This window comes from Emydura macquarii, unplaced genomic scaffold, assembly GCF_026122565.2.
Source record: "Emydura macquarii macquarii isolate MOO-44397 ecotype Brisbane River unplaced genomic scaffold, CSIRO-AGI_Emac_v2 contig_2207, whole genome shotgun sequence".
Lineage (NCBI taxonomy): Eukaryota > Metazoa > Chordata > Testudines > Chelidae > Emydura > Emydura macquarii.
The window spans coordinates 1,884,198-1,905,880 of NW_027132344.1; the positions used below are offsets into that span (position 1 = coordinate 1,884,198).

General features: G+C 39.7%; 1 protein-coding gene across 1 annotated transcript in view; it reads right to left on the reverse strand.

The window, feature by feature from the left end:
* Window positions 1-21,683, reverse strand: part of GABRA5 (gamma-aminobutyric acid type A receptor subunit alpha5) — an 80,924-nt gene that overhangs the window by 47,383 nt on the left and 11,858 nt on the right. Inside the window, exons 3-6 of the mRNA XM_067559985.1 lie at window positions 19,149-19,270; window positions 16,589-16,656; window positions 16,255-16,475; window positions 113-195 (exon numbers count right to left, since the gene is read on the reverse strand). Of these exons, the coding sequence (XP_067416086.1) occupies window positions 113-195; window positions 16,255-16,475; window positions 16,589-16,656; window positions 19,149-19,270 (494 nt within the window). The remainder of the gene's footprint in view (window positions 1-112; window positions 196-16,254; window positions 16,476-16,588; window positions 16,657-19,148; window positions 19,271-21,683) is intronic.

A 21,683-nucleotide genomic window follows, 5' to 3' on the forward strand; every position in this document is an offset into this window, starting at 1 on the left:
GTATCAGACCATTCATGCTTAGTGAAAGATGTACACAAACTGCCCTGGCTGAAAATGACAGGTCAAATCAAAACTATACCCACAGTTCTTAATTGTGACAAAAAAAACTTACAGCTTCCAAATTTTAGTGGGCAAGCATGTGCATCCATAGGGAAGTCCTCAAGCTGCATGGGACATTCAGCAGAAATGGTCAATCTGTGAGAAGAAAAAAGAAACAAAATTTTCATTTTAATCAGCATTATGTAGGCTCTTTACTGTTGTATCTGAGTGCTGACACAAATATACTTTACATGGGGACTTCTGTGAAATCAGAGCAATTCTCTTGTTAAAGGGGATGTGATATGCAATGTGGACAACTGCTATGTGCTATGGGCTTGATCTTGCAACTTTTACTCTGGTGAGTAGTGTTTATTCATGTAAGTAAGCCCAATGAAATCACTGGTATGATTTGCGTGTGAGAGAACTAGTATGTTCTAGCCATGGTGGAGCAATGAGAAACCTCTTTCCTTAGCAAAAAACCTATGCTGGACAAATAGCTCCAGAACATCCAATCCTTGGAATATAAAGGTACACTTTCCTGTCACGAGAACATGTTCATGCAGCAAGACTGCCTGACTATACACTTACTGCTTTATAGCACCATGCTGAAATGCATATTCTAGATACAAAGCCTTCCCTCCATGGGGAGGATAAAGTACTGCAATCATATGAATTGCCATATTGGGTCAGACCAATAGTCCATCTAGCTCAGTATCCAGTCTTCCAACAGTGACTGGTGCCAGATGCTTCAGAGGGAATGAACAGAACAGCCGATCATGAAGTGATCTATCCTGTCGTCCACGCCCAGCCTCTGGCAAACAGAGGCAAGTGACATTCGGCACATCTGGTTGCATCCCTGACTGTCTTGGCTAACAGTTATTGATGGACCTATCCTCCATGAACTTATCTAGTTCCTTTTTTAACTCTGTTTTAGTTTTAGCCTTCACAACATCCCGTCAGTCTGCACATGGCATTTTGTTCAGTGAGCTCTCTTCAGTACAAAACACTGATGCACTACTAGGGTGGGCCATATCTTCTGACAGTCTGACAATAGTTTTTGGGGAAATTGTTACACTACGAGCTGATGTACCACTGCCCGAAGGTTCTAGAGCTATAGTGCCTGCAACAGATTTTTGCAGGTGGCAAGAACAAGGGAGCTGGGGATACTGCATTGGTACTGTGAGAGGACAGACTTAGTGTAGGATCTGGTGGAGAAGAGGAATGGGTGTGCAAGGGGAAGAAAAGAAGATGGAAAACAGACGGGACACAATGCAGCTGGAAACGTAACAACAGCTGTAATGCAAAATGAAAATCCAACTTGATAGAAATGATACACTATTTCTCAATCACAGACAGGAAATGCTGCTTCTAAGATATAGTAGGAGCAATAGGTGAGGTCCAAATTACCTGCCCTGGAGCAAGGATGTTTAAAAAACCCCACAAAATCCTGAAAAGAAAATAGAGGGTAGAGTAATGTGGCTTTCAGGATACATGTACTTTCAACAGCCATTGACCCAATCCAGCAAAATATTTAAACATATTTTGAACATTAAGCATGTCAGTACTCCTCTGATAGTCAATGGGACTACTGATGTGCTGAATGTTATGTATGTGCTTTGTGGGAGTGAGGCCTGTATAAGGAAGGACTCCAGTTTTCCCATATGCACAGCTGTGGGACTCAAACTTCCAGCAAATTTACTTTCTTCTTAGTATCTCTCCTTCCTCTCTCTCTTTCAACTCTTCACAATTAGATCCCAGATGGCTTCTACGCCAGACTCCAGAAGCCCTAAAAGTTCTGCAGGCCTTGGGTCAAGCTAGATGTTGTATTCAGTGGGTTTTAACAAAAGCATTTCCTCCCTACCTGTTCTGCAATTTTTATTCCATAACCACCACATACAGAACCACTATTATCTCTAAAGAGAATCATGCACCCACAGCCACAGAATATAGACATCTCCATAGGCAATCAAATGTGTTCTCCTGACAAATGGTCATACACATATATTCACTCTGTTTCTCATAAACCTCTCTGTCTGGGTCTGTAAATATAACTATAACATCTCCATAGAGTGAGTTGTATTCAGCCTGGCATTTTGGCAGATTCCACACATTTAACCCAAATGTGTTGGTCCCAGTGACCTAACATCTGCAGGGGACTGTAAAGGAGTGCAAAAATTGCCTGCAACACCGCCATCTACCAGGGGGCCCAGAGCTGTCTGGCACAGTTGAGAAAATGGGCCATCTGGGTAGGGGATGTGGCTGACCACAGCACTGGGAGACTTGCTGACTCACCTCATCTTCGACTCACCTCGCCTTCCACCCAGCCTAGAATTAGATCTGTCCTGAGCCCAGTGGCTACCTCAGAGGAGGAGAGAGATGAAAATACTGCCTGCCTTTCTCCAAAGGCAAATCCCCCTTGGTTACTACTTCAAACTGCTGCACCAGCAGGAATGGATCTAGCCGAATATCTGTTCAAGACGAGAAATTAAGTGTACGCAGAGGTTGGATGCTATGACATCAGTCTTGGCAGTAATTGTATCCAGATTCCAGTCCAGTATTTCTGTCTCTCTCTTCCTTTTTCATCCTTCCTCAAAGGATGGTAGCTATCATTATTCCTGTTTTACAGCTAGACAGGCTTGGAAGGATCAGATTTTTATCAGTAGATGTTGATTTCACTGTACACACACAAACTGACAAATATTTCCATCAATAATCATTGAAATTTACAGAAAGGCAAAGTAAGAAAAATGCTGCTTAAGAACTTATTAGAGTTTGATTTAAGGATATTTACTTAGTGCATTTTGGCGTAATGTTGAAAATTTATCTTTTTAACATTTCTCAAACTTTAACTGTTTGAATCGCAACATTTGTAGTCATTATTTTCTCCAATCCACCCACAGGTTTTGTGATCCCCACCCACCCACAATTTCCCACAACTGTGAAAATTTAAATCAATTAAAACTTGGAAAATAAATGCTTAAAAAGAAACTGATCTCTGTCAACAATATTTTTAAAAAAATCAAATTCTGCCAACTCTAAAGATAGGGAAACTGAGGCATGGGATTCAAATGACTCACTCATTATCAAAAGGCAGGGAAAAGACAGAACTGGGAATAGACCTCAGCTCCCAGCACTTCTAACACAATGCCCTATCTAGTGGCACATGCTACATCTCCTCTAAAATAACATTTACACAAAATCAAAAAAGAGATGACAAGACCTATACATGTCTTTATTTTTAAGGAAAGACGTATTGGAATCTGATCCAAGTACAGTATTAGAACCTGAGCACCACTCAGTGAAACTGCAAGATAATTTCATATTAGAAACTGATTTCTTGTGCTGGCTTTAAAATAACTACTGAAGGCCTGGATCCTAAAAGGTGCTTAGCTTTCTCTCCCTCGACCTGCAAAGTGCTATTAGGGTCAAAGTGCTCAGCAGCTTGCAGGGCAGAGAGCCCAGGGACTGCCCAATGCATGGAACTTCTCCAGTACCTGCTACTAATGGTTTCTGTGTCAAAGCAAGCGTGCTGTTGGATGTGTGTTTACTTCAGTGTCAGAGGAAAACACCAGTAACTCAATGAAGTTGATTGGAATGGAAATCCTCCAAGTCTCTTTAAGTGAAAAGGTGATGTTTATATGTAATTTAACATCAACAAGGTTAATTGTGCCTTTAGAGCACAGATTTAGATTGGGGGCTACGTGGAGTTGCGCTGCCCAGGGGCAAGGCATAATCCCTCCCTGAGCTTGCTTATCCTAGCAGGGAGTGTGCAAGCTGCACTGTCTCTTAGGGCAGTGCATGGTGCAGTCTGCTATCCCTAATGTTTGAATGGGGGAAGGCACCATCAAGCCCATAGTCTCATTTGGGCCATAGCCTCAATGGGAGGAGATGAGACTATGTGGACTTCTAAGGATTCAAGGAAGGAGGAAACACCTGTACACAGAGACTGTAGCCATCCCTGACCATCACATGTAGGGTGAGGTGCTGTGCACTTTCCCCTGTGAATTTGTACAAAGTTCAGTGCTAGTCTGTCCCTAAACAACACACTGAAATATCCCAATAATACATCCTCAGATGCATTATTCATAGCATGGCAGATCTAGTACATTTTGAATTTAAAACGCTTAATGGATGATGTCATAAGAACCGGTTACAAAATCCTCATCCTTAATCAGGTATTTTATACCCTTCTTTACAACATATTATTGGGGTATAATAATGCTGGGCAATATTGGTGAACAATGGCTTTGAAATATCACACGTTTTCATCACACTGTTTTGCATTATTCTGGTGAACCCAAATAGTAGCTTTTCACTAAAGAATGAGGGTCCAAAAAAGATTGGCTCACAAAATGCACTTGTAACTCAAAACAACTTGTTTCTGCCATTTCTACAGAAAGCACTATGGTAGTCATCTTTGCCAATCCTGTAGAGAAGGGATAAAGACATGGACAGCCACACACATGTGCCTCTAGAAATGCGTTGCAGATAGGGCAGGGATAGAAGAAGACAGGAATGTGCCGAATACACCAGAATACACAACCAGAAGTGGCAGACAAATCTATACTTGGTATTCACCTTCAAACATCACCTGGAAAGAAGCAGGACTCGTCTGATGTCCTTCCAGACACACACTTTCAGCAAGCAAAAAATTCCACTTAGCTCACATATGCATGCATGCATGCATGGTGCCAGTAGAACACAAGGACATCATTATTAAAGAACTCTTATCTTTAGTAAAAAGTTAGGGCTTGATTACTCTTTTACACACACCAGTTTTGCACAGCTGACACAGGAGTTACTCCTGGTTTACAGTGACGTAAGGGAGAGGAAAAACAGGCTTTTTGTGTGCATGCATGGAATTGAGTTTTGTTAAATCTTTAGAATACAGTCAATTCAAATTGGGTTTTAATGGGCCCATCAAAACACATATCTGTCAAATTCAAACTTCTGCCTGGTTGTGCTGAGGCACAAGAGTTATTAAAAATAAAATTCTAAAAAAATTTCTGAAAGCAAGTGTAGGTGGGGGCTGCTTTAAGGGATAACTGGGAAAATTGTTTCCTCACAACCACAGGCTGGGGGAAACACCCATCTGGATATAAAAGGAATACTAAAGATTAGAGATGTAATAAAGGAAAATAGAATAGCATTGTTTCATTATATTAATGATGAATACCTGATTCTGCTGCCATTTTTCTTTCACCAAATAAGTGTAGTGATTCATATGATTTAGTAATCTGCAGTATGCTATCATTAATGCTCTGATTATATGGATAAACATAACAGAAAACATTTTGTGGTAAGTATGTATAAATTGCTAAATTCACTGCAGTACCCACTTAACCTTGATCTAAAATGATATCTGATGAATAAGGTAAGTATCTGTTATGTCTTGGAAAACTTTTATAACAAAATGATGAAGAAACAAAGTTTCTTTCTGAGACTTTCACAATAAAATATGGCTTAGATTCAATTAAGAGTAATTATTCGGTTTAACAAGCCACATCACATATTGGACATCAAAACTTAACTGATGTCAGTCTCTGTTCTTGAAACAAGCATAGCTCTTGGATCATGTTTAAAGATCTCCCCTTAGTCCCAGGCCTTTACTTACAATCTTAACATAATCTGTGCACAGGGGTGATGGTGGGTGATTTAACACTGTAAAGACGTCTTAAGACATGGATAAATACTTAGCCACTATACTGATGGCTGAAAGAGTCATGCTAAGGTGATGAAATCCTGAAACTTGCCTTTGACTGGCTGAATGAGTTGTCTGCAACATGGGTCATGGCCGGAGAGAGGAAATGTAAATATTACTGATAATGTCGATGCTGCTTCACTTATGATGCTTTTTTATCTGCACTTATTTTGTGTATTGGACTCCCACTGGGAATGAGCATAATCTAATGGTTAAAATTCAGGGCTGGGAGCCAGGAGTTCTGGACAAATTGATGCCTCTGCCCCTAACTTCTGTTTAGTTTCTGGTACTTAACCATTCTGTGCAGACTATTACTACTGTCCTACCTTACTGCAGTGTTGAGGTTCTAATTCATTAATATTTGTATGGCCATGTAGAATACTTTGAAAACCTCAGATGAAAAGACCTATACAAGTGATGTCTGATGTTATTCTGAATTTCATTCTGCACAGCAGGCAATTCAGACCTGTAGGGTAGATTAAAGGAGAACTTTTATCATGACTGAGCCAAATCCTTAACCCAATTTATGCTGAAGTTATGGATGCATATGCCCCTTCAGGCTTCTTAAACCAACTACGCACAACACTGACTTATCTTGACTTGCCCTGATGTGGAAAGAATGGGGAAAGGAATCCATGACTATGCTTTGGCAATAGCTACCCAGTGGTGGGGACCTCCGGCAAGTGATCTCTTCAACCATGGAATGCCTTTCTATATCCTGAACATCACTCTCCTCCTGATGGTCTGGAGAGAGGTACTGAGGCTCTAGGACAGGAGTAAAATTTATGAGAAACCAGGAGGGGGGAAGGATCAAGCAATAGGTCCCTTAAATGTTCCTAAAAAACAAGAAAACTACATTGAGCTTTTGGGGGTGTCTCTCTCCCTTTGCTCAGCTACTGGGGAGTAGGGCAGGATTCTTTATCCTGCTGGAGCGCTATTTTAGGTTCCTAGTCAAGGCTGAGAGCACTATTTGCAGCTGATTCCCTTCATTCTGCAACCTTCATTAAATGACTTTTCTCTATACATATTAGCAATTGAAGACTGTTTAATTTATGTCCATTTAGTCTTTACTTGGAAAGTGTCTAATACAATCTGTAAATGTCTAACAGAATAACACCTGATCTCTGTCTCTGTATGCATGAAATAACACTCCCTTTCTCACCCCGAAGGCTGTTAAACTCTCCCATCCTTCAGCTCCCTTCTCTGCCAGGGCTTCTTTAAGAAAATAGCCAATTAATTATGGCTGGGTTGAGGAGCAGCTGAGATAAGAGGTGTGACTAAATAAATATGCAAATATATACAAAAATATCTGACTGCATCAACCCAACATCCCCAAACCTTCTGGGGTCACCAGTCATCTTAGACTGTGATCTCCATGGCAGTCAATGCCTTCAAAGATTTGTACAGCACTGAACACAATGTGCTGTATTGGTGGTATGCAATAATCACAAGTATGGAAATTATAATATCCTTACATTCTTGCATAAGTTTGACCTGCGGACTTGTCTATGCCTCTCCTGAAAAGTATGTAACAACTATTGATAGAACGAAGCTAGCTGGTTTCTGGTAGATCTAGCCTTGAATTTCTTTCTACTAACTAATCTAGAACATAAACTATTATGTTTTAGCTTCCTTACACCAACAACTGTTCATACCTGACTTTTCTGATCTACCTCACTCTTGTATTCCCACCTCCTTGGCTATGAGTTATCAAATTCAAGACTCTTCTGAATGTCTTTGACGTCCCTGAAGATTTCCAGATGCCAGGAATTGAACTGAGTAACTATTTCAGGTGGGAGGAGGGGGGATTGAAATGTACTCTCATTTGGAAAGAGTATTATTTACCTATTGATATTTTAAAGACTTGTGGTCAAGTTCTTGAAGTAGGGCATTATTTTGTGGTTACTTGCTTTTTAGTTTTTGAAACCATAGGAAGCTTCTGACCAACACAACTCTGGGAATTATAGCTGGAGTGCCACGGTGCATGGGGTTTGCTGCTGCTGCTGCTTCAGTGAAATAGCTCTCAGGTCTAATAATTAGTCAGACAATGAACAGTCAATAAGCTATTTGCTGCATCATTTTGCCTCCTATTTCTAGTACAGTCAGAGCTTCCAAGGTGGCAGAAGCATGAATGACTAAATGTATCCCTGGCAGAACTCCTATTGACTTCTGATGACTTCAGTGCTGAAATTCAGACAATCAGTTTATAATACATTTTTAATACATATACCATTAACATGATTTAAGAATGATGTCAGGGTCAAATAATGAATTCATTTAAACTTGTATATTAAGTTAATTATTCAAATCCAGACTCTACTTTCCCATTAGCTCTATAGATCTCTAGAATTTGGCTTTATTTAAACAGGTTAATGGCAGCCTTCACACTTAATGAAAGATCTATTGACATGTTCCTGCTTTTTTAAGAGTGAAATTCCAGATCCAGTTGTCTTCTATGCTTCCAATGACAGAGTACCCTGAGAGGTGGTGTTTGAAGTAGAATTAATGAGAAATAAATGTATTTGTTATATCTGAAATAGATGGATGTAAAGACAGTATTTTGAGTTTAAATTAACGCTGACTTCAGCTGGAACAAATGATGATTTTTGAGATGTATCGTTAATGGAAATTTTGGGACGGAGAGGGGAAGGGGAGGGTCATACATAATTCTCCACATCTTCTAGCTAAATCATAGACCCAAAATCTAGCATGTGGAAATCTGATGAGGAAAAAAATGATTAGGGTTATGGAGCAGCTTCCATACAAAGACAGGTTAAAAAGACCAAGACTGTTCATTTTAGAAAAGAGATGACTAAGTGGGAATATGATAGAGGTCTATAAAATCATGAATGTCAAGAAGAAAGTGAATAAGGAGTGCCATTTACACCTTCAGATAGCACAAGAACTAGGGTTCACCCAATAAAATTAATAGGCGACAGGTTTAAAACAAACAAAAGGAAGTACTTCACACAATGCACAGTCAGTCTGTGGAACTCATTGCCACGGGAAGTTGTGAAGGCCAAAAGTGTAACTGGCTTCAAAAAAAGAATTAGATAATTTCACGGAGGATAGGTTCATCAATGGCTATTAGCCAAGATGGTCAAGGATGCAAACCCCATGCTCTGGGTGTCCCTTAACCTCTGACTCCCAGAAGCTGGGATTCCACTTCCACTGATGGAAGGAAGAATACTGGATTAGGTGGGCCACTGGTCTGACTCATTATGGCCATTCATATGTTGTTATGTTCCAAGGGGCATCCACTCCAGATTCCTGACCTGAATAACCAAGGAAAAGACCACCCCCAGGAAATTCTTCCTAGGTGTTATACTAAACCTAATGAATATGTGAGAGTTTAATGAGCACAATGCAATATAACTCACAGTTGTGTCTGTCTAACAAATCTCAGTACTATGATTTAGGAAGCACAGAATAAGCAGGGATGCTATAGTAACAGCTTAGATGTTTTTGAAGAGTGTAAATATCAGAGGGACATGAATTATTTTGCTTGGTTGCTGGGAGTATAATTTTGAAGTAATGGGATGAAATTAAGAAAAAGAAAGTTGGGCTGAATATCAAGAAAAAAAACTTCCTAAAAGTGAGATCTCCAAGGAAAATATTTTGAGACCCATCACTTGAAACTTTGCTAGAGCAGAGTAAACAATTCACTAGAAAACAGACTGAAGGAAACAACTGGTAACAGGAAAAGGCTATGAATTAGATAATTCATGTGAACTCATAGACTCTAAGTTAGTCAGAAGGAACCAATATTATCATCTAGTCTGACCTCCTGCACAACGCAGTCCACAGAACCTCATCCATCAACTCCTTTTCCATCTCTAATTTCTTTTATTACATTAGGTGTTAGTAAGAGACTCAGCTGTGGCAACCTCTTTGATAATTCACTTGGGAGTCTGGTCTTTCAGTACACACATAAATGTTCTTTGGATAAAGTTATTGCCAGTTAGGAAGATTATTATAATTTCAGATAATAAAATGACTAGGGAGCCCATTCTAGTGATTGATCCCCCCCCTGAAAGACAAATTTTAGGTAGCCATGCAGAAAGCTGATGGAAGCCAGCACTCATCATACATGGTCAAAGTCAGAAAAATTGTGGGGGATGGAAAGGCACTGGGCAACTACTCCCCCCCAAAAAAGAACAGCCTTAAATCCATCAGGACTCCCTTATGAATCAACAAAGCTTCCCCCATGGAGAGTGGCATTCTTTTTGAAGACTTCAAACTTAGTACAAAAAACTTCCTTCCCCACCAATTTGAGATCTGGAACTCCTCACCTATACCCCCAAACATATAGAGAACATTGTAGTTTTCCTTCAGTCCCAGACTCTAGGTTTCCCCCATTCTCCTAGAAAGCAAATCTTTACCTCAGCACTCTGAAATTTCAAAAGGTATTCACTTGGGTATGAACTAAGTGAGAGTTTAGCATTATCTTTGAAATTTCAGATTTCCAAGATAAGCAAAATGGATACAATTTTCAGTTAAGTTTTGTAGAGTATCATGTGTAAACAGAATGAAATTGGTTGCACAATGTGACATGGGATTGCAACATTTTGTGGCATGTCAGTGAAGCACAAGGCATGCCGCATACCTGCCTTTCATTGGTAATATGCCAGTTCAATCTATAGCCAACAGCTATAGGGCTAGCTCTAGGCAAAGGAGAAAATAGCAATCCCTCTCAGGTGACATTCTGTTTTCCCTAATCTTTTCCTTTTCCTCTCCCTTTGGCAAAGCAAACCCAGGCTTGCTAAAAAAGGGTACAGGTTAAGTGACATGCTATAGCAAGAAAAAAGGTGTGTGACGTGCCTCATTTCAGATGTGTGTAATATACTCCAGAATGCTGTACACCTTATGCCTTAATGTTGTAACATATTCTGTTTTAAAGCATTCTGATAATCGGTTGTTAGAAGAATTGAAAGGACATTGCAGTGCTTTAGGGGGGAAATCTGTGCAAGTCTTCGCAGCATACATCTACAAAACAAGATGCTGCCTCTAATTTCTCAGAATTTACGGCAGATTTCCCATTATATGTTGTTGGCCTAGATAAATGTGAGATTTATGGCATATACTGTCTTGGATAATCCCTCATAGAACAATCTTTTAGATTATTCACTGATCTTTCAGCACAAACATAAATGTGCTTCAGATAATGTTACTGCCAGTTAGGAAAATGAAGATTATAATTTCAAGTAATGAAATGACTAGGGAGCCCTTTGTAGTAACTGGTCTCTGCTAAGCAATGGAGAAAACCAGATAGCCATGCTGATTCTTTTAGATATGGCAGCTGCCTCTGATAATACTCTTGAGCATGAGGAGTTGTTTACTTGCCTGTGGACCCTGGCAGGATGATGGAATCCCCTACAATGGTTCTATTTTTTTAATTTCAGAGTACAGAAGGTAGTACTGGGCAACTGCTCTCTACCTGAGGGCTGTTTCCTTTGGCACTTTTCTGTCATCCCATCTCTTCAATGTGTATATGGGAAATTAGGTTGTGGTGTCTTTATTGGTCATATGACATCCCTCCTTTTTGTGTCCATCTCACCTGACCTGTCCAGTATGGCTTGCCCACTGTCTAATGGATTGTGTACATGGATGAGAGCTAGCTGGCAGAGACTTAATTCAGATATGATTTACAGAATAGGGGATGCAACCAGATGGAATGATAGATTATATTAACCCCCCTTAACAGAGGTGTATGCTTGCTATTTGCTACATAGCCTGGCAACCTGAGGCTAGTGTTGGCTCTCCTGAAAGTCCAGGAAATGCTTTTTTATCACTTTCCCTGGCAAAAAGGTTTCTGCAATAAGCCTTTTCTTTATGATGCAGATTTCCACACAGTCATCCATGCTTTCATTACCTCCAGGATACATTGTACTCTATTTGGAGCTATGTCTAAAAACCACTTGGAAATTGCAGCTAGTACCTGTTAGTTAGGTGATATTTCCTGTAGTAAAAACTTTATATCACACTTTTCTCTGATTTTCCTTCTGCGTGTAAGTCAAGCTGTTTTTTTTTTCTAAGGGATCCTGGCTGTGATGGTATCACATGAGAAGAGATTTTGAGGTGCTTGAATGGATAGCACCCAGGTGACAAAGGTTCTTGATTCTGGTTCCCCTGAATTTCAGATCCTGAATTTGATCAGTGGAAGCTGAGAGCGCTTAGCACTTCAGTACTCAGTAGAATTGGGCCCCTGGGAAAAATCAGTTTTCTCCTGCAGTGAGGAAGCAGTTGATTGAACCTTGAGAGCGAATGAAAGGGAAGCATTTTTGGGGGTGGAGGAGGTGGGGAAGTGAGGGGCAGCAGGGAGGGAGAGAGAGAGAGGAAATCCATGTGATTAAATTATTTTAAACTTATTGAAATTTGGTTTTTTGGTTTGGTTTGGTTTGGTTTGGTTTAGTTTGTTTGTTTGTAATATCTGTACAGCTCCCAAAGCATTGGCCAGACATTCTTATAATATAAACACATATGTAAATATAATCTCTGTACTGAAATGAGAACAAAATACACTGATTGAACAAAAGTGATTCAATCTAGCCAGCTATTGACTGAACATTGGCCCTGTCTTTCAAAAGTACAGGTCTGCTAACTACTCCCACAGTCAGGTCCATATAATGAAATCCACAGCTGTGAACTGACAATATCTGGCATAGGTCCTGCTGTGATGATTACGTAAAGAAAAACCACCAAGATTTTTGACTGAAAGAGCTCTTTTGTTTTTAAAAGAGAAAGCTGACCTTTACTGTGGAAGTCTTAAAAGAAGCCCATAACTCCCCTTGAATTAATTGTAATATATACACAGTATACAAATGCTTACTTTGCATGAAAATATTTTATGAAGGAGTAGATTATAAACTAAAATGCACCTGAGCATTATACAAATGCAACCAGTATATTTGATCTTAATGTTATATAAAATGTTTTGAGCACCGATAATTGTATCCATTCTATAAATGGTAACAAATGTGGTTATGCTGCCATCAAGTGGATATTTAAGTTATACATATTCCACAATACTGAATTTTATGTGGCCTCAGTGAACAATACCAATATTTGTATTTTCAAATTTGTGCAAGGGAATATAGTCAGTTTTTGAAATTATTGTAATTTCTCCAAGAATAGCTGGTCAGAAATACAATGTGGTTAAAAATACAGATCTGGTATACGTATTACTTTTGCATACATTTTGGCTTAAAATGTAGACTCACACTCCCGCAATTTCACTACGGCGGTTTAACACGGAAAGTTTATCAAAGCTCCTCTTCCTTTATAGTCCCCATCCATTGCAAAAAGAAAAAAATACAGCTCACTCAGATGTTTTGATACTCTTTAGCAGCATAAAGACTTCTTAACTGCTGTCCTCATTTTTCAAAGTTTTATGTAATAATAAGTGAGCTTCACAAATGTGTTTTCACATTACTGCCTTGTACTTTTATTTCTTGTATAATGAGATGTACAGGATTTATTTTAATTAATAGTAAAAAACTGAATTTTTTTCTTGCCTTCACAAAATTATGAAATCACTATGTAGAGCAACAGAACAGGAGGTGCCTTTGTTAGCATATGTAAGCCCATTGCTCATATTCAAAACAGACACTTCAGAAATGCACATAAAGACAATACTCCCCCTTTGGGGTAGAAATAGATTTTGCAACATTAATTGCATGACCCCAGGTTGTACAGTATAAACTTTATTAGAAAAAGAAAGCAAATAAGACTAACCAAATGAAAAATCAACTTGCTGGTTTTTATTGCCTAGAACACTGCTGTAAAGTAATTGTTCTGTGAAATCAGTCTATGTGGTAATATTTTGGTCTGATCATGATGTGGAAGGACTTGGATAACATGCATGCAAAGAAGCATATTTTTAATACTTCATTGGCAAAAAAAGACTTAAAATATTTCCTCTTATTTCTGTCCTATCAACAGAAGAAGCAAAATTCCAACAATGTATTTTCATCATAATGAAATACACTTCTTCAAAAATTATAAAGCAGAAAGTTTGAAACCAAAATTATCATAAAACTCCTTTCCATTTAAATGGAAATGACTGGGTGAGCTACTATTTTGCATGTGATCCTATTACTGTGCATAGGCTATTAAAATAAACCATCATCCCTGTTTATACAATGGCACAACTTCAGGTTACAATCCAGTAGAGTTTTTGCTCTCGTATTTTGATACACATTTCAAAGTTCTCACACTTTTAGTGTTTACCTGTTTCACTCTCTGTTTATGATATTCCTTGCTGTTTTCTGATAAGGATTTTCTACAAGCTAGTCCCTAACATGTGTGGGGGGGGGCAGGGGGGGTTCTCAACAAGTAGATCTTTAACAGTTGCATTGTTCCATGTTCCATGCTTCAAAACTATTCTGTGAAAATCCTAGCCAATAAGACTTTTCCATAGTCTCTTGCTAACCTGATAAATACATTTGGAATTCAAAAGAGATTGCGGGGCACCACTCACACTACTCTCTTTCTCCTCCTCTTGGGTAATCTTTCAGACAGGCTATGGAAGTGGTTCAGATATCTCCAGCCATGACACAGGGCCTGATACTCCCCATAAACAGATTATTGCTGCATGCAGGCTGGAAGACTCCATACATTTCCTCTAAATTCTTCCTCAGAGATCAGTAGGAAAAGCCCCCCACATTGGCAAGGGGTCAGCCTGAAAATTCAAAGATCACCGAGAACCAAGAAGATCTGGTGGAAGCTACAAGAAGCAAGGCTTATGCTCATGCTGAGGCCCTGTGCCTCCACACTGCTGATAGGCCCCTCACTGGCCACTGTGACGCCCCTAGACCCTGAGAGTTGTGGGGAAAGTGAGTTACACAGTGTCTAGGAGGAAACCTGTGCTAGTTAGTGCTGAATCACCCTTTATTTCATGCTGGGATTCACAAAAGGTTCTGCAGTGGTTACAACAGACTATGAAACAGGTAGGGGAGTCCTCACCATACCATCTGGAGGCAGAGGAGTGATGCTTAGCTAAGTGAGGGCGGGGAGGGGGGACCTTCCCTCTGATTTTAGCACAGAGATAGGAGCTGTGTCCTTCCCCTTCTCCACCCCAGCCCCAACTCTCTTTTACTTTCCCATCTGAGGTTTGGGGGAGGTAGAAATATAGCCATCTCTACGGCCCTGAGAGAGATGGCTACATCTCATCTTCCCTTCTTTCTGGATTCCCAGACCCAGGACCCTGAAAAGAAGTCACAAAGCAAGAATTCACTCCTTAGGTTGGATCCACAGATTCATGCTCCCTCCACTGTGGAAGCAGACGGGCACATCTGGCTTCAGATTTGTTTTTGCTGATCACGTTAGAATGGCCTCCGGGTCTTTCAGTGGTTATGCCTGTAAGAGGCTTCTCAAGTTGCACTTTGCTTCTGAACCTTATGGGCTGAATCTAGGCCTGATGTAATGGCAGTGGAGTTATACTAGGATGCAATTTGTCCTGTTTGTTTTAACTGACTGTAACTATGGGTCCACAGCAAAGAAAAACCTATGGCTACTCAGAATCATGGGGCTCAGGCTGCGGAGCTGTTTCATTGCTGTGTAGACAGTTGGGCTCAGTCTGGAAGCCGGGCTCTGGGACCTTGTGAGGTGGGAGCATCATGAGGCAAGGATTTAGGCATTGCTTAGATTTGGCAGATATTCATACATGATAAGCTTAGGATAAACACTTTCTTCTCTATTTTTTTAAATCTCTTTTTAAGTGCTGTCCATATGACTACACTTTCAATGAAAGCACTCTTACGAATACAAGGCAGTCTTAATTACTGCATATGAATTGCTTATCATGAATAAATCAGACTCCTGTAATGTAGGAGTTGTTCTAGAAGAATTTCAGATAAAGCAGGTTATGCTTTAACGTCACTGATATAATATCTAGGTTCAGAAATGATGAGGCTTAATAATATCATCAGATCAGATGAGAAGCAAGGCCTTGAAAAGTTCAGACACAGATCCAAGTCTCAAAGACTAAAAAATGTACCAGCTTTGTCTTAAAAGTGCAGATGTTAAATAGCTTTGTAATGGCCTATCTGCAGCATGCAAGGCTTTATTCCAGTGAAGGCTTGTCCTTTATAGCTAAATTAGAACTAGAAACCAATAGAAGCTTTAAGAGTTCAAGATGTACTATACCAGAGACAGATTTAACTTTCTGGTCGTTAAGACAGCTCTCTCACATCATATCAGCAGAGCAGTTGAAAATACACATAACAGGAGAGTATAGATCAACATAAAAAATAGGACTGAATCTCTTCTCTACAGAGAATATGCATTCCATTTCACCGAAGGAAATATTTCAGCATTAGCATTGTTCAGAAACTGCACATTAATTAGTAGTTATAGGCAGTGATTATGCTTTCCATTTTCTTTTGATATTCTCATATAAAATGTGCAAAAAGACTACTTCATTGACTCTATTGTGAGAAAAATCTGACATTCCAAACAAGTAATTGTAAAGCTACTAGGAAGTAAGAATCAAAAGAAATCAGAAAAGTCTTTACCTCATGGTATAAAGTAGGGTGCCATCATCTTCAAGGCGTAGAAGTTTATTCGGTGTTGTCATGTTGTGAGCTATAGATTTTTTACCATTATGGAAGAAAGTGTCGGGGGTCCAGATCTTGCTGGCAAGCAGATTGTTAAGAGGGAGGATTTGCATCGGTCCTTTGAATCGAAGTCTTTCATCTTTCCAGCTTTGTCGGAAAAAAACATCAATGGTGTATTCCTGGCATAAAGAACCAGTCATGTTAATAATGTGTCTCAAAAGACTTAATAATTTTTACAGCTATTTTAACACCACAGATAATACTGATTTAGGATCCATATGCTATAACCTACCATTTCTGTGTCTGACACTGGACCAAAACTGGTAACATAGATGTCTGTTTTCACCTGAGTTATTCTTTCTATAACAAAGAGACACACACCTTGAATCAGTAACTGCCAAAACAAGCAAATATACATCCCGGATGTATCTTTTTTATAAATAAACTATGTTTATTAACTTAGGCCAGAATTTTCTAAGAAGTCAAAAGGTTTGAAATTCAATGGGTTTTGGTTGCTAAACTCTTTAGCTCCTTTGACAGCTTCAATGGATTTTTAAGCATGGGACTTTCAGAAGATTTTAAGTGAGCTAGGAGCACAAATCCTAGTGTCATAGTGGTGAGAGTAGGCAGAGAAAGCCTTCTAAAATACAAAATACATGAACATCAATAAATATTAATTGACTTACTCCACAAGGTGGCAGGTGCCCTACAAACAAGTATGAAAGGCCCAATTCTTGAAAGGCATTGCTATATTCCTTTGGAAGTCAATGATACCAATACAAAATCAGAATGGTAGCATTGTATGTATACATCATACATCACACGGATGCAATGGACTACACCAAGTATAGGGCAATTGTGAATCAGGCCCCAAGTGCTTATCCTAAAGAGTTTAAAATCTACATAGACAACTCACTGCACAAACAAGGGAAGAGAGAGTTGAAACAGTAAGCAGTGTGTAAGAATGGTGAAACAGAGGCTACAGTCCGTTCGCTCCATAAGTTTCATTTGGATTTATCCTTTTTAACTTGTTTTGTGGTTATGATTTTCAGTCATGAGATTATTAATATTTCTTTGCAGAAAGGATTATGGTTCAAAGACCTTTTGGAACTATTGCTTTTTCAGGAGGGACTTGGACAGATGGTGGACTAAGTCAAGGAGAGGGGGTTCCAGAAATGTGAGCTGTGTGGATGAATGTTTGAGAGAACAAGAGAAAAGCAGCTAGTAGAACACCTTGATCAGAGTGAAGGGGAGCAAAAAAGGATAGAAGAGCAGAGAAGTAAGTGGAAGCCAGATTGTAAAAGGCCTTGGAAAGCAGAACAGGGAGGTTAAACCTGTGCAGAAGGTGAGGAGAAGGCAGTGCAGAAATGTGTAAAGGGTTGGACAAGGTCAGAGTAGCAGGGATGATGGATGTAATTTTAAATATTGGCATTTTAAAATAGCAGATATAGGTGACACACAGCAGGTGTATAAATACAATTTCGTCACATCTAGCTGATCATAGAAGAGGATTTTTTTATATTTTTACCTTTTATAGAGATTTTTGTCACTCACATCCCATAAAATATGTTTGATTTATTCTGCAGGATTTGTACATGTTATTTCCCAATTGTGGAATTTATAACATTTGGAAAGGTGAAGTCAAGCATCACCTTGCAAAGGAGTATTATCAAAAGGAAAAACAAAAACCTATTCAGCTACAGAAACCCTTAGTGATAATTAGAAGAATATGAAGAATCATGGACCAGCCTGATCCAAAACCAATTTGAATCCAATGAGAATGACTGGAAAGACTTCAAAGGGCTTTGGAAAGGACCATCAGTTCAGGGAGATTGGATTTTCTTAGGCCACACGCAGCCAACTAAATACAATTTGTTTTTTTAAGGAGTAGGACATCAGATAAGATCCACAGTGTTTCTGGTGCAGAGGCTTTCCCATTCTACTAGAAGTAATGTGATGGTCTCACAATGGAACTGCCCATGCAGCCCTTTCTCAGGTCAGACTCTCATTAACTTGAAAGGGAGATTTGCCTGAGCGAGAATCAGGCCCATTATGTCAGGTTTGGGCCCTGACTGGAAATTTCTAAATAACAATGCAATCTTCAATGGATTGCCTTATTGCTGCAAAAATAATTTTTTCAACGGGTTTATTTTTAAATAAGTACTAAAAAATAATCTATTGTATAGGAAGCCTGTGCTGTATGACAGATATAATTTTGTACAGTACACATAATATATATTCACTTGACATATTTATTTTCACTGAGCTCTACCAGAGACAAATAATATTTCCAGAGCAGTAAAATGGTTATCAGTATGACAGATCATTCCAAGAAGCAAAGGATTCTGCTCACCTATCCTGAGCTGAAACACCTCTGCGGTTTGCTTTATTGTAATGTATAACACACGTAAAGTATATTATACCACTTTAAGAGCCAAATGCAAATAACACAACAAGGCTGCCCTCATTCAAAGCCCAACTTAAAGGGACAGCCTGTATAGCTTGCTTCAGCTAAAGCCAACGTAAAGTTCTGAAGTCCCAATAGCTTACTTCTACAATGTTTCAGAGGAAAAGACACCCCCTGGTTCTCCTCCCAAATGTAGCCTTCTAGGAATTGACTGACCCATCCATCCATCCGTCTTTGGCTGACTGCACATCCCTCTTATAGTCAGTTAAGCGGGGATTAATTAATTGCCCACAACTAGCTTCATTCTATTTCCATTTCATCAGGCAGACACAGCAAATACATTTAACAGGTTTGTTCCATTGACAGGTATTCATTTTATATAGGCTTCACTGTAGTAATTACACAAAAGTCACACTACATGATGCAATAGCAATAGAAACTGTACCTCCCAGTCCTGGGCGCAGTCTATTATCATAGCCATCCAGCAGGCCATCCAAGATCCTGGTGAATATGGTAATATTATCATTGGTGTCATCCTTCCCTGAAGCTGTTGGCATTTGTGAGAGGCTGTTTAAAAAAAATAAAGGAAACAGATTAAAAGCTGTGCCAGTTTCTCAGAGCGGTCCATGGGGATTGGAGATCAAATCCTTCTTCCTTCTGATTTCCCACTCTCTCCTCTAGACTGAAGGATTCAGATGAAATTTTGCCATGTGAACTTCATGGTTTTCCTCTCTTCCTCATGCCCCTACTCTGCATCCGCTTTTTGTTTGTTTGTTTTGCTGCTGGGAGAGGTAATGACATCTTTCTGTATGAGAAATCTCAGAACATCAGTGATGAAAAAGTGGCCCCAATTAAATCGATGGCAAAACTCCCACTGACTTTAATGGGGCCAGAATTTCACCCCAAATTTTTTTTGTTTCTAAAAAGCACAGCACAGAATAAATAATTCTTCTACCTTCCCCCTTGTTTTCATTAGTTGATCCTCCTTTGCATTGAGCAAATAACAATTATACATTGTGGGCCTGATTCCACAGCCATTAGGTCAAATCACGCATTCCTTGCTCACTATAAAGTCTCATAGACTTCAGTAGATGTATTTAAATACTTCAGGTATGGTGGCCCTTTAAGCAAGCAAAACACCCCCCGCCCCTTTTTTTTTTTTTTTTTTTCTTTAACTGTCTGCTCAAGTACTGTAGGATCAGGCTCAGGGTGCTCTATGAGAATTTACTGACAAAGCAAATCGAACTTTTGTATCCAGGGTTTAAGGAAGGAGGCTATTAACTTCTTTCCATTATTATTAAAATGAAGAATATGTTACTAAAGACAATGAAAATACTGGGTCACAAGGAGAACTGGTTGAAATATTTTCATTGAAACATCTTTCTGTTTTGGTGAAAAAAACACTGTTTACCAAACATTTGTGCATAAAAAATTTCATTCCTGGTCAAATTTTTCCCCAAGGCTGTTTTTGAAAACTGAAAAGACATTTTCTTTTTATAGGAACTGAAAAATGTTGATGGGAAATTGTGGGGAAAAAAAATTCCTACAAAAAATAACTGGCATTTTTCAACTGCCTCTGCTAGTCACACATTCCTAGTGGGCCACTTATGCATCCCCACAATATAAGACATCTATCTATCCCCACCTACATCAGCCCACACAGAGGCACAGCCACCCAGCATACTTCTGCGTCTCCAGTCTCCTCCTGCTCTCTCCTTTTATTCTCACTGGACAAAATCAAATTCGGTGCTAAGTCTCTACAGACAGGGACAGTATTGCACAAACCTAGATGTGTCTGGGTTTACACCAGACAAACGGCCTATCTATACATTCCCCTCCTATGGAAAAGCTTGAGAGGGGAGAAAGTGTATGAAACTCACCAAGGTTCCCTTCAGTGTTCTCTGGTTTAAGTATTTGCTTGTTGGAGGAAGTGAGGACTGGGAAACCCACAGAGCTTTAGGCTCTGGGACTTAACCAGGCTCCAGCCCTGTAAATTCTGGGATTGATGACCTCTAAGATGTGTTCCCCCTACTTACAAATGTCTCCAGATGGAGCTCTGCTAATTCTGACTCTTCTTTATTTACCCATTGCTCATCACCAGAGAAAGATGCAATGTGTATGCCCTCCTCAATGAGGATCTTACAGTGCTTTACAAACATTAATTTAGCCTTGCAGCACTCCTGTGCTAGGTATTATTTGCATTTCACAGAAGAGGAAACTGATACAAAGATTGGTTAAGGACCTTATTCTGATCTAACTTACACAAGTTTTAGATCAGTGTAACTCCACTGACTTCACAGAAACTACTCCTGGTTAAAGTAACATCAGAACCTAGCCCTGAGAGAATTGCTGATGGTCACACAGTACATCTTTGTCAGAACCAATGACTAAGAGTGATATCCTTACCCCTGCCCCAATCCCTCTATAACAGGTAGAAGGGCCTGAGTGGTGTAAAAAGGACTCTGTAAAGCCAGTATCTGTTAGAGGAGGATTCTCCAGTGCAGGCACTTGTGGAAGACAGGCAAAACACTGCCCTTAGAGAACCTTCTCACAAGCCATGATATAAGGGAGCATTCTGGGGGAGGGGAGGCAGCTGGGAGTAGCGTGGACATTTCAGTGTGGGGACCATAGCAGGCAGTACTATGGAGAGTCCCAGAAATACTAGAGCCCACAGGGCAGCCCTGGGAAGCTGCAGTAATTTAGGCCCTGAGGACTAAGTTAAGCTAGGGGCCTCTGCCGCCCCTTGAGCAGCCCAGGATCAGGAGGGTGCAAAGCCTTAAATCCCTCCCCCCCTTCTCCTGAGTTCTTAGAGATACAGCACTGAATCTCACCCCTTGCCCAAACTACATGACCATCCAACCACTCTATGCTCTCAAGGTTAATTTAACTCCCAGTTCTGTCTCCTATGACCACGTGTGCTCCATTGGCCATGTAGTATCTAACTGAGATGGATGGTGCAGTGCAAATGATTAACTAAAAT